This window comes from Epinephelus moara, chromosome 10 (genome assembly GCF_006386435.1).
Source record: "Epinephelus moara isolate mb chromosome 10, YSFRI_EMoa_1.0, whole genome shotgun sequence".
Taxonomy (NCBI): domain Eukaryota; kingdom Metazoa; phylum Chordata; class Actinopteri; order Perciformes; family Serranidae; genus Epinephelus; species Epinephelus moara.
Genome location: NC_065515.1, coordinates 2,594,512 through 2,606,447, shown reverse-complemented (window position 1 = coordinate 2,606,447; position 11,936 = coordinate 2,594,512). Strand labels below are relative to the sequence as shown.

The 11,936-nt window shown below is 40.7% G+C and overlaps 1 protein-coding gene across 3 annotated transcripts in view; it reads right to left on the bottom strand.

The window, feature by feature from the left end:
* The window catches only part of si:ch73-60h1.1 (calcium/calmodulin-dependent protein kinase type IV), a 34,274-nt gene that overhangs the window by 10,329 nt on the left and 12,009 nt on the right, over nucleotides 1-11,936 (bottom strand). For all 3 annotated transcript variants that reach the window (XM_050055574.1, XM_050055572.1, XM_050055573.1), the window contains exons 2-5: nucleotides 8,299-8,377; nucleotides 6,745-6,807; nucleotides 6,149-6,231; nucleotides 5,197-5,269 (exon numbers count right to left, since the gene is read on the bottom strand). In XM_050055574.1, coding sequence (XP_049911531.1) covers nucleotides 5,197-5,269; nucleotides 6,149-6,231; nucleotides 6,745-6,807; nucleotides 8,299-8,377 — 298 coding nt within the window. The remainder of the gene's footprint in view (nucleotides 1-5,196; nucleotides 5,270-6,148; nucleotides 6,232-6,744; nucleotides 6,808-8,298; nucleotides 8,378-11,936) is intronic.

Sequence of the window (11,936 nt, the reverse complement as noted above, 5' to 3'; positions counted from 1 at the left end):
CAATACTGCAGCGATTAATAAAGCAAGGGAGGTGGCGTGGCGGAATATTGCCGACAGGCTTAATGTGTAAGTGACAAAGAAAATTCAGCATAATATCATGTTCTATAAATCCCACATCAAAGGGACAAAATATATGTCGATAAGAACACCTATTAAATCTAACAGTTCAAGTCTGCCTAATGAAATTCACCACATGTAAATTAATATTAGTGACAGACTATTTATCACATTTGATTCCTATGTAAAGTTCAGATGATGCATTAATCAAACTATTTTACGTCAATCATCACATTTATCACATCATTGACTGCAGATTATGAAATTTCTGAAATGATCAGTTTATAGGAAATAATCACATGACACTTATCTATTGATTGTAGAAAATTCCATTTAGCAAATCCATCAGTTCAGTGGAGATGAGGAAAACTATTAAGTGAATGCATGAATCACATATTCATGTACAATCTTTCTTTAATACTCAGTTTCATTTTATTATAGTTTTGTTATTAGTTGATTTTGGTTTTACTGTTGTAAGTGTTTTTTTAATTATCTTATTTTTTACTACATTTTAATTTGTTTTTAATAGTTAATGTTTTTGATTAATGATGTCATATATATTATGATCTACATATTGTTTTATCACTACATGACAGTTGTGAGTGTGTAAAGCTCTGGCAGAACTGTCTTTTAGGTGTCTGTTCTTGTCTATTGAACATTCATTGATCATAGATGGAGCTAATCCTCACGTTAATCCTGCTACACACCAGGATTAGTTACCATGGTTACTAGGCTGGGATTTAGGTTAACCACCTTGATGGAACGGAAACCGGAGTTTAGCTCGATGTATCAGGCTTAGCCAGAACCATGGTTTCCATGGTTACCGATGTGAGGCTAATCTAAGCCACTTTGATGGAACAGAACTCTGGCTCACATTAGCCAGACTTGGCCATTTAAGCCTGGATTTGCCTTCAGCCTGCTTGATGGAATACCCCCCAGGTCCACGTCAAGAGACGTCCTGATGATGCGTCGGCGCTCTGCTCTCCTCACTCGTGATCTGCAGTTTGAGAAGCTCGTGGAAAAAAGATTTTGATGTGTTCAGGGGCTGTGGGATGTTTCTGCGCTGCAGATTAATGACACACACACACCCACACACACACACACACACACACAAACATACGCTTGTGTATGTCACTCTGCGTGGTTGATGTAGGTCAGCTGTGGTCAGAGTGTGTGTGTGTATGTTTATATTAGTGTGTATTTATGTGTGTGTGTTTATATTTGTGTGTGTATATTGATGTGTGTGTGTGTGTGTGTGTTAATCCTCTCTGGTTTTAATCTGCAGCAGCAGGGTGGAAGCTGCTGTTACATAACAGACCTGCAGCTGCTGCACGCTGCCACCATGTGCAACAACTCTGCTGCTGCCAGCAACACCTGCAACTACAAACTACAACTAACTCCAGTAACACCTGCAAATGTATACTACAACTAACTACAGCAACACCTGCAACTACAAACTACAACTAACTACAGCAACACCTGCAACTACAGCAGCTAAAGTAACACCTGCAATTACAACTAACTACTGCAGTAGCTGCAACTACAAACTACAACCAACTACAGCAACACCATCAACTACAAACTACACGTAACTACAGCAACACCTACAATTACAAAAACTACAACTACTGCAACAGCTGCAACCACAAAAAAATACAACTACAAAAACGACAGCAACATCTGCAACTACAAACTACAACCAACTGCAGCAACTCCTGCAGCTACAAACAACAAGTAACTGCAGCAAAAGCTGCAATTACAACTAACTACAGCAACACCATCAACTACAGACTACAACTAACTACTGCAACAGCTGCAACCACAAAACCACAACAGCTACTGCAACTACAAGAACTACTGCAACAGTTGCAACTACAAACTACAACCATCAACTACAGACTACAAGTAACTACAGCAACAGCTGCAATTACAACTAACTACTGCAACACCTGTAACTACAAACTACAACTAACTCCCGCAAAACCTGCAAATGTATACCACAACTAACTAAAGCAACACCTGCAACTACAGCAGCTAAAGTAACACCTGCAATTACAACTAACTACTGCAACAGCTGCAACTACAAACTATAACCAACTACAACAACACCATCAGCTACAAACTACAAGTAACTACAGCAAAAGCGGCAACTACAACTAACTACAGCAACACCTACAGTTACAAAAACTACAACTACTGCAACAGCTGCAACCACAAAAAAAACACAACTACAAAAACGACAGCAACATCTGTAACTACAAACTACAACTAACTGCAGCAACACCTGCAACTAAAGTTAAAAGATTAAAGTTCCACTGATTGTCACACCTGAGTGTGTGAAATTTGTTCTCCGCATTTGACCCATCCCCTGAGGGAGCGGTGAGCAGCAGCGGTGCCGCGCTCGGGAATCATGTGGTGATCTAACCCCCCAATTCCAACCCGTGATGCTGAGTGCCAAGCAGGGAGGCAATGGGTCACATTTTTATAGTCTTGAACTAACTACTGCAACAGTTGCAACCACAAAAACCGCAACAACTACCAAAACTACAGCAACACCTGCAACTAACCAGTTAACGGTGGCAGAGCCCCAACAGAGCACAGTTCAGAGGTTAAAACCTAATTTATTTTTATACTATGATAATCAATGATAAGATAATGACCTCATTAATTAAATAATCAGATATATTTCTGTGAATAGCAAATAGAAGACATAATAACATGTTTCATATTTATATATTTTGCTCTGAAACCAAACCTGCGTCCTGTAAATGTGAAGCTGATAAATGTAGTTTAGTCTCATACGCAGAAATAACAGAGTATAGTTTATATGTCTGATCACAGATATTACATGTTATATAAATCATGAATGATCGAGTCTTAGATAAAATGATTATAAATTTATTCTAAAAAATTCCCACAATATTTGTGAGATCCTGTTTAGGTTAACGACGCTGGGCTTTAGTTTCCCCTGAGCTCGTCTTGTCAGGCAGAGCTTCCTCCCACCCTGTCTGATGACTGACAGCAGCTGCACTGAAGCTTGTGTTCACTCATGCTGACGTTAATTAGACGTTACGATCATCAGTGATTCTTTAATCAGTTACACTTTTACAGGACGTCTTCCTGCTGCTGCTCATTCAGCCATTTTGGGCTCTCTGCTGCAGCATTGTGTAAGTATGTCAGTGAACGCCTCGTCACATGTTGACATTTAAATATGATTTTGTGCCACTTTCAGGTTTGAGAAAGGCTGAGAAACAAGACGTGTCTGATTCATCAGCTGGAGGAGGACAAACTCCCACACCTCAAAACACAACCTGCTCCTGAACAGGAAGTCCTAATACAGAACCATGCGTCTGTGCTAACAAACCTTAAAGGGACAGTACAACATTTATTGAAATCTTGCCACATGTGTCACAGTTTGTCCAGAACAGAGGTAGAGCCATGTTTAGCCTAGCTTTGCACAAAAACTGGGAGCAGGGGGAAACTGTTAGCCTAGCTCCATAAAAGGCTAACTCTAAGACCGAGAAGTAAAGATTCTGAAGTTCTGAAACGTGTTGTAGCTGTGATGTCACTGTTATGTCACTGTCTCAGTGAATTGTGTCTGCGCTCGTGTCAGATGAGGGAACTAAGAACTAAACTAACTCTAAGCTAACAAGAACAAGGAAAAAAAACAGCAACTGCAAGTACATCGGCTACAGCAACATCTGCAACCACAAAATTAAAGCCGCACCTGCCACTAAAAAGAAGCTAACAGGAATTAGGAGCTAACTATAAGTTAACTTGACCTAGAAGCTAACAAGAACTAGGAGCTAACTTCACATTAACTCGGCATAAAAGCTAACAAGAACTAGGAGCTAACTCTAACAAACTCAACCTAGAAGCTAACAAGAACTAGGAGCTAACTTCACATTAACTCGACCTAGAAGCTAACAAGAACTAGGAGCTAACTCTTACAAACTCAACCTTGAAGCTAATAAGAACTAGGAGCTAACTTTACATTAACTCGGCATAAAAGCTAACAAGAACTAGGAGCTAACTCTAACAAACTCAACCTAGAGGCTAACAAGAACTAGGAGCTAACTTTACAGCCTAGAAGCTAACAAGAACTAGGAGCTAACTCTAACAAACTCAACCTAGAAGCTAAAAAGAACTAGGAGCTAACTTTACATTAACTCGGCCTAGAAGCTAACAAGAACTAGGAGCTAACTCTAACAAACTCATCCTAGAAGCTAACAAGAACTAGGAGCTAACTCTGAGTTAATTCGACCCAGCAGCTAACAAGCATTAGGAGCTAACTGTATGGTAACTCAACTACATCAGCATCTGCATCTACACAAACTAAAGCTGCACCTGCAACTACAAAGAAGCTAACAAGAACTAGGAGCTAACTTTACATTAACTCGGCCTAGAAGCTAACAAGAACTAGGAGCTAACTCAAAGTTGGGGTCATCCCTATGTTTCCAGGGTTCTGTGTTTCCCGGGTTCTATGTTCCCCACTTAACCCTGCAAAAAAGCTTCTATGTTTCCCGCTTACACAAAAAGGGTTCTATGTTTCCCGCTTGGTTGAGCGGGAAACATAGAACCCAAGAAACATAGAACCTTTTTTGTGTAAGCGGGGAACATAGAACCTTTTTTGCAGGGTTAAGTGGGGAACATAGAATCCGGGAAACATAGATATGCTCCCCTCAAAGTTAACCCGATCTAGAAGCTAACAAGAACCAGGACCTAACTCTACATTAACCCGACCTAGGAGATAACATACAAAACAAAAACAAGATGCTAAATCTAGACAAAGTAAAATTTGAGGCTAACAGTTAGCTAACAGGACCTCAGATCTGTATATGGGACAGGTTGAAGCGTCTCTGCTGGTGACTGTTTTGAGACATAAGAACAACACGTGGGGTGATGGAGTTTAAAGAGAGAAGCTGGTCTGTGATCAGTGAATCAGAAGGTGAAGCTGTGGAGACTGAACAGAGATGAGCAGAGATGGAGGAGGTGAACAGTAATCTGATGAGCGGAGGGATGGATGGAGCTGGAGGATCCACTCTGACTGTGGCTCCTGTGTGACAATAACCAGACCCTCAGCCAGGGCTGGATTTTCCCGACAGTGACAACAGACACTAAATGCAGCAGTCGTCTTACCGCCACGGCCTCCAGGATCTGTTTGATGACGTGAGCGGCGTCTCGCTCGCTGTAGTAACCTCGCTCCACGATCCTGCAGACAAACATCAGGGAGAAATATCACATGGTGCCAGTGTATTTACATTTCATACTGAGACCAACAGTGGGGGAAGAACATTTACTCAAGTACGACAGAAATTTTCCATTCCATTTTAAGTTACTTTATACATCACTACATTTATCAGTTTTAGTAACTCTACAGATTACAACATACAAAGATGTTTTGTTTTAATTGAACTCCCTGCCTGATAAATGAACCGTTGGCAGAAGCTAACAGCATTAGCTGTTAAAATGAACTGCATGCTAACTCGTTTAGCTTACCTGGACCCTATTGTCCAATGTTTTTGTGTCTATGTGACTAATAAAGTGGTCCAGCACTCAGCGAAACAAGCTGTAATGTAACTACTCTGTTCACACCGTCAATGTCCGTCCCCTACAAGAGTTTGTTTTTGTCACTGACAGGTTCAGAGTGTTATTCTAAGTGTCTGATAACATTATGGAAAGGATCCCTACAGAGATAGAGCTCTTTGTTAAAGATCCAGAAACAGCCCTGAAATCACCGTCACCAAACCCACCAGACCCCATTTAAATACACAGTAAATATATCATTGTAAAACACACTTCATTTAAAGTCGACAGAAACAAAATTAAACTCACAAAACCGTGTCCATGAGACGCTAACAAGAACTAGAGGCTAACTCTAAGTTAAATGGACTGAGACGCTAACAAGAACTAGAGGCTAACTCTAAGTTAACTGGACTGAGACGCTAACAAGAACTAGGAGCCAACAAGAATGAACTAACTCAGCAGCTGACAGCAGTTACACATCTAAAGCCTTTATAATAATAAATGTTCAGGCCGTTCAGAACGTACGTAGTCTGTAGTACGTAGTGCGTGGTGTCATATACTTTACCTGTCAAACAGCTCTCCTCCCGTCACCAGCTCCAGCACCAGAGCGATGTCCGTGTCCGTCTCAAAGATCTCCTTCAGCTGGATCTGACAGGAAACAAGAAACAACTCAGGTTATATCAGTAACTGGTTCTGATGGAGAACATGTTCCTGATTCATGAGAACCTCTGACTGATTTTTTCAGATTCTCTGATGTTTCCTTCATTTTTCTTTCATCACAGTAAATTTAATATTTGAGGTTTTTTTGGCTAAAACGTGACGTGATGAGGTCACTTCAGGCTCTGGGATATTGTAACAGGCTTTTCTCACTGTGCACTAATGTTTCACAGACCAAACCAGAAATCCATCTTCCTCTGTTTCATAAATATTTAATGAGCATCGTCGGAGGAGGAACCTGATTCTCCTCGACTGATTCTCTCTAACTGTTGTGCACATGATGAATATGAACACACACAAAACAACTGTCCAATAGCATCATATCACAATATTTACATGTATATACTTTAAACACTTATAAAACATGTAAAATAATTACATCGATTTTACAGTTAATCATCATTAAATAAATTATTACTGTCACATAGTGAGAACCATACTCACAATGTTTGGGTGCGACAGACGCAGCAGGACGCCGATCTCTGTACGAACTATTTTCTTGTCAATCTGTGACACAAGAAACAAAATCTGACGTGTTCAAACTGTGACAGGAAGTGTTTAATCTGAATGAGCGTTAACAACATGAGGATATAGATCAGCTGTGTGTGTGTGTGTGTGTGTGTGTGTGTGTGTAGTGGCGGTTCAAGCACATTTAGTTCCTCCTGAGACCCTGTGTCCTCATATGATGACATCACAATTTGGGTTTACTTGACCTTATACTTCATTCTTCTTAACTCAGACCTGTCGTCCTCGTTTGTGGACACTATTGTGTGCCCTCTAGTGGCAGTAAGAGCACAAAACTCTAATTTATGTACAAACAAGATGGCAGCCATCTCTGCAGAGTCAGTCTGCAGCTGATCCCGACACAAAAGTGGACAAGGTCCAAAACCTGATCACAAGTTATTGTTGACAATTGTTTATTTATGATTAATAATGTTTGTAGGTTGATATGGCAACACATTTCACCAACTTTAGCAACAGTAACAAGATAAGACACTGAAGACATTAGGCTTAATTATCATCTGATTTGAGGTCATTGGGACTTTATTATTGTTGACAATATTTAATTTTTTTATACTCACACTGATCCCAAGTAGCTAGGAGAAATTAAAAAGGCATACCAAACAAAAGTTCGGGTCTCAGGAGGATAAGAATCATTAATTCAAAGGTATTAAAAATCAACTTGTTCAGAAGAATAAATAATAAAATAACAAAAAAAAAAAAGTACAAATTAACTTTCTTATTGAACGAGGGATGCAGCGATTTTGAAATTCTGGGTCGATACTGACACCAAGGTTTTTATATTAGTGTTGCTTTTGTTTTTTGTTTTTATTTATTCCTCTTTTGTTTCCAGGGAAACACAGAAATCTACACTATAAAAAATACATGAATTCAGTCCTTCATCACACTTCACACCTTTGAATGAGCACAAATTCAATAACAGTCCTTCATCACACTTCACACCTTTGAATGAGCACAAATTCAATAACACACATTTATGAAACAACCTTCACATGAAAAACATCTTTAAACATATATATATGTATTTACTGTATATGATCCGTCATAATTCATCTGTAATATCTGTTTTATCATGCTGTGACAGCATCGACACATTTCTCCTTCAAACAGCTGATTTATTCAACTTTACCACCAAAAGTTACATTTTACAAGATTACACTGAACACATCATGAGAACCTTATAATTTACCTTCACTCAGTACTCATTTATACCGAATAGAGCCTGAACGCCTCACAATGTAAATCACAGGGCCACAGGAACCCAGACAAAAAGGCCTCTCTGTTATTTAGCAGGCTTTGATATGTGGTTATATTAATATTTCAAAATAATAGCAGTGATAGTTTTAGTGAAAAATAGTAAAAGATAAACATTTAGTTTTTTTTTCTTCCCCCGTTTGTGGTGCCTGTGTGTGTGTGTGTGTGTGTGTGTGTGTGTGTGTGTGTGTGTGTGTGCGCGCAGTATCAAGACTCACTGACCGTTTTCTTGAGGACTTTGAGAGCGTAGGGTTTCTGAGTCTGTTTCTCCTCACAGCGATACACGATGGACGTCGCTCCTCTGCAACAAAACACAAAGCACCAGAGCGCAGAGTTAGACCTGAACGCCACACGTGTTTTTGTCCTGTGTCAGACAGATGTCAGGAACAAGAAGCTGTGAAAGGTTTGGAAATAACAAACCTGTTTGTGATTAACCGACCAACAGGCTGTTGGCTTTAGTTAATTCGGTTTTATTGTTGATGTAAAACAAGGATTTCATTTTGTTACAGATTGCTACGACTGTTTTCCCCAAAAAAAGAAAAGAAAAGAAAAGAAAATGATGATGGAGATGAGTTTGCATTTTTTAAGACATAACCTTATAGCAAATGGCACCATTTTCAATTTACAGTGAGATTTTTTAACTCTTTCCCCGCCATTGACGAGATTTTCTGGCCGTCTGTGTTTTCACTGTTATAGACAGGGGGCGCTGTTACACATCTTGTGAAATAGAACAGCACGGCTGTGTCCACAAACAAAGGAAGAAGAAGATCTGCTGGAAACCAGAAGAAGATGTTGCAGTTTACAAACTGAACATGAAAATGCCGGCGCCGATGGAAACATTTACAGTTTCTGAAGCCGTGGAGACGTTGATGGACTCAGACTGCGGCACTTCCTGTTTTGATCAACATTGTGAATCTGATTGGACGAAGAAACAAACGAGTTTGGTGGGACAAAACGAGATCTTCATGATGGGGACAGTAGTCTGAGTGGGCGGAAGTTCGCTGTATAGATCAGCCTCTCATTGGGCGGAACGAGCCACCCGCTGAAGTCCCGCCCTACCACCTCCGGTTGTGTAGCAGTTTTCAACCGTTTTCAACACGTCCTTTACTAACTTTTGAGGTGTTTGATCTTGCGGGGATGTAGCCATTTTTCTGCCATGGTTTGCGTCCTGTAGGTGATATTTTTGTGGGCGTGTTACACCAAAACCTGTTTCCCCCCGGCAATATTTTTGCAAGCGCACCGTTGCTGTGGCACCGCCCAGAGCGATTGTGATTGGTTGAAAGAAATACAAGCAGCCGGGGCGTTTTTTTCTCCAATCTTAAAGTGAGAGTTGGCCCAGCCAGACCTTTCTTTTCTTGAGAAAGGTCTGGTGAGCGAGACTATGGGGACAGTGACACACAGACGAGACGACCACAGAGGAGACGGAGACGACAGAACACTGAACGTGACAACGTGCTCCTCTGAACCTCAACGACAATGTTATTATTATTATTATTACTTTCATTTCTACGATTCAAGCTGACGAAAGGAAATGAGAAAAACACAAAACAAAAAATGTAAATGTGAAAGATTTTATATTGAAAATAACTCTTTGCCAGCGATTCATTTTCTCAGCTTTTTGTTCAAATTTAAAAAAAAAAGTTTTTATGAAAATGCACTGCAATGAGTTCAACATCTACAGCAGGAAAAAACACATGAAGATGCATCCACAAACATCAGAAACAAACACACTGCCGCTACTACTTCCTGTTCTGCAGTCTGGGTCTGAACACAGGACTCGTACCTGTAATGGAGTATTTTCATCATACTTTTACTTTTACTGCAGGAAATGATCTAATTAGTGTCGGCTGCAGACGCCGTCTCCTCCGCTCTCAGTGAAAAGTGGTGTGGACACAAATTCAGACTGAGGAAACACACAAAAATACGACCGTGTGCGTGTGTGTGTGTGTGTCTGTGTCTGTGTGTGTGTGTGTGTGTGTGTGCGTGTGTCTGTGTGTGCGTGTGTGTGTGTGTGTGTGTGGAGTGTGTTTAGAGGGGATCTGTTATTCTGCTGGGACAGATGGAGGAAACAGATCCATCTGAAGAGCAACCACACACACACACACACACACACACACACACACACGGTCCTGGCTGGTCACCATGGCAACAGGACACCTGGTAACAGAGCCGGTGGCGGCCTGCTCACACGGTCCTGAATTCTCTGCTGACATAATTTTACTGTTTCCACGGAGCTGTTAGTGTTGTTGTTGTTTACTGAGATAACAACAAACAACGTGACTTGTAAACACACACACACACACACACACACACACACACACACACACACACAATAAACAAACCTGAGGACATAAAGACTGTTGTTGTTTCAGTTCCTGTTCACACTGACTCACAGGGAACTCACTGATTGGACAGTGTTGATGATGTCACACTGGCCACTTTATTAGGCACACCTGCACAGACTTATTTTAGTTTTTAAGCATATTTAATGAGCATCTCAGACAGGGGTGTCAAACGTAGGGCCCGTAGGCCAGAGCCAGCACCCTGTCATGTGACTCAAAACACGCAACTCAATTTCTCTTCTGCAGCTGAAACAGCTTCACCGGTCCGACGGTTCTGACGAGCTGTTGTGGTTCACGCTGACCGTTCACTGACGTCCAGCTCACCTGTCCCTCCGTCCCTGCTCAGCACACAGAGACACACTGCACTGAAGGTTTCTGTCGTGTCCCTTACGAGCCAAAATCTTGTAGTTTAACCTCCAAAAACTTCATCTGCCAATCTGTTAATCCAAACTTGTCTTTGAGTGGCAGGAGACGTCACGGTTTTGTTTTTGTTGATCAACATTTCAGTATCAAGTGTCCAATTCCAGAGTCTGCATATTCTGGTGAATTAAAAGTTCAGCGCTTTTTGAACGGACGTACGTTGCATTATAATGCTGATACATGATCAATATATCATTGACAAAGATAATAAGGTTCAGTTTTTGTCGACTGTCACAGAGGAATTCTTTTTTTTTTTTTTGAACTGGACGACATTAAACTGAGGTTGTTCCATTTACAGACATTAAAGTTCAGTTTAACATCACCACAAACCACCTCAATAATAATCTGGTTAAATTCATTTCTCTGTGACAGTCAACACAAACTCACCATTATTATCTCTGTAAATGTAAAATTAATGACTGAGCTCTGTGATTGCATCAGAACGTGCAGCTGAATCAAGGAAGTGGCTGTTTTATTGAAGGAGGAAACAGTTAACAATGTGTTTCAACTAACAATAATAATAATAATGATTAGATTTTCATAGAGCAGTTTTTTATATCGCAGCATTTATCAGCTGATGTGTTTCAGGGTTTAATGCTGTATGCAGGCTCCACATCACTGTGAGTATTTCTACCTGTGTGCTGCTGAGTCTGTGGATCATGTTAAAGTTGGATCTAAACAGTTCGGGTAGCTGCTGGTGTCTTAAAGCTCCAGTGATTTGGATTTAAAGTGAATATAATCAAACTGTTGTGTTTTGTTCAGTGCTTAATCAGCTGACGATCAGGATGGTTGTGTTCTGGTTCTGGTTCCCTCAGAATGAGACGTTTATATCTACATAGGGAGCAGGTCCTCGTCTACAGAGATCACAAGCTAACTGATGGAGGCAGCAGTAGACCAACAGCACTTGTACAGCTCCTGTCTCGTCTTCCAGCCACTCAAAAAGCTTTTAAGTCCAGTTCAGACCAAAGATTCACGACAAGACAAGTTGAAACAAACACCTACTGTCAACGCTCTGTTCTGTAATGTTGTAAAAAGCTGCCGGTTCACAAGAAGCGACCGCCATGAGACGGCGTATCATCTCTAGTCAACGACTCTCTG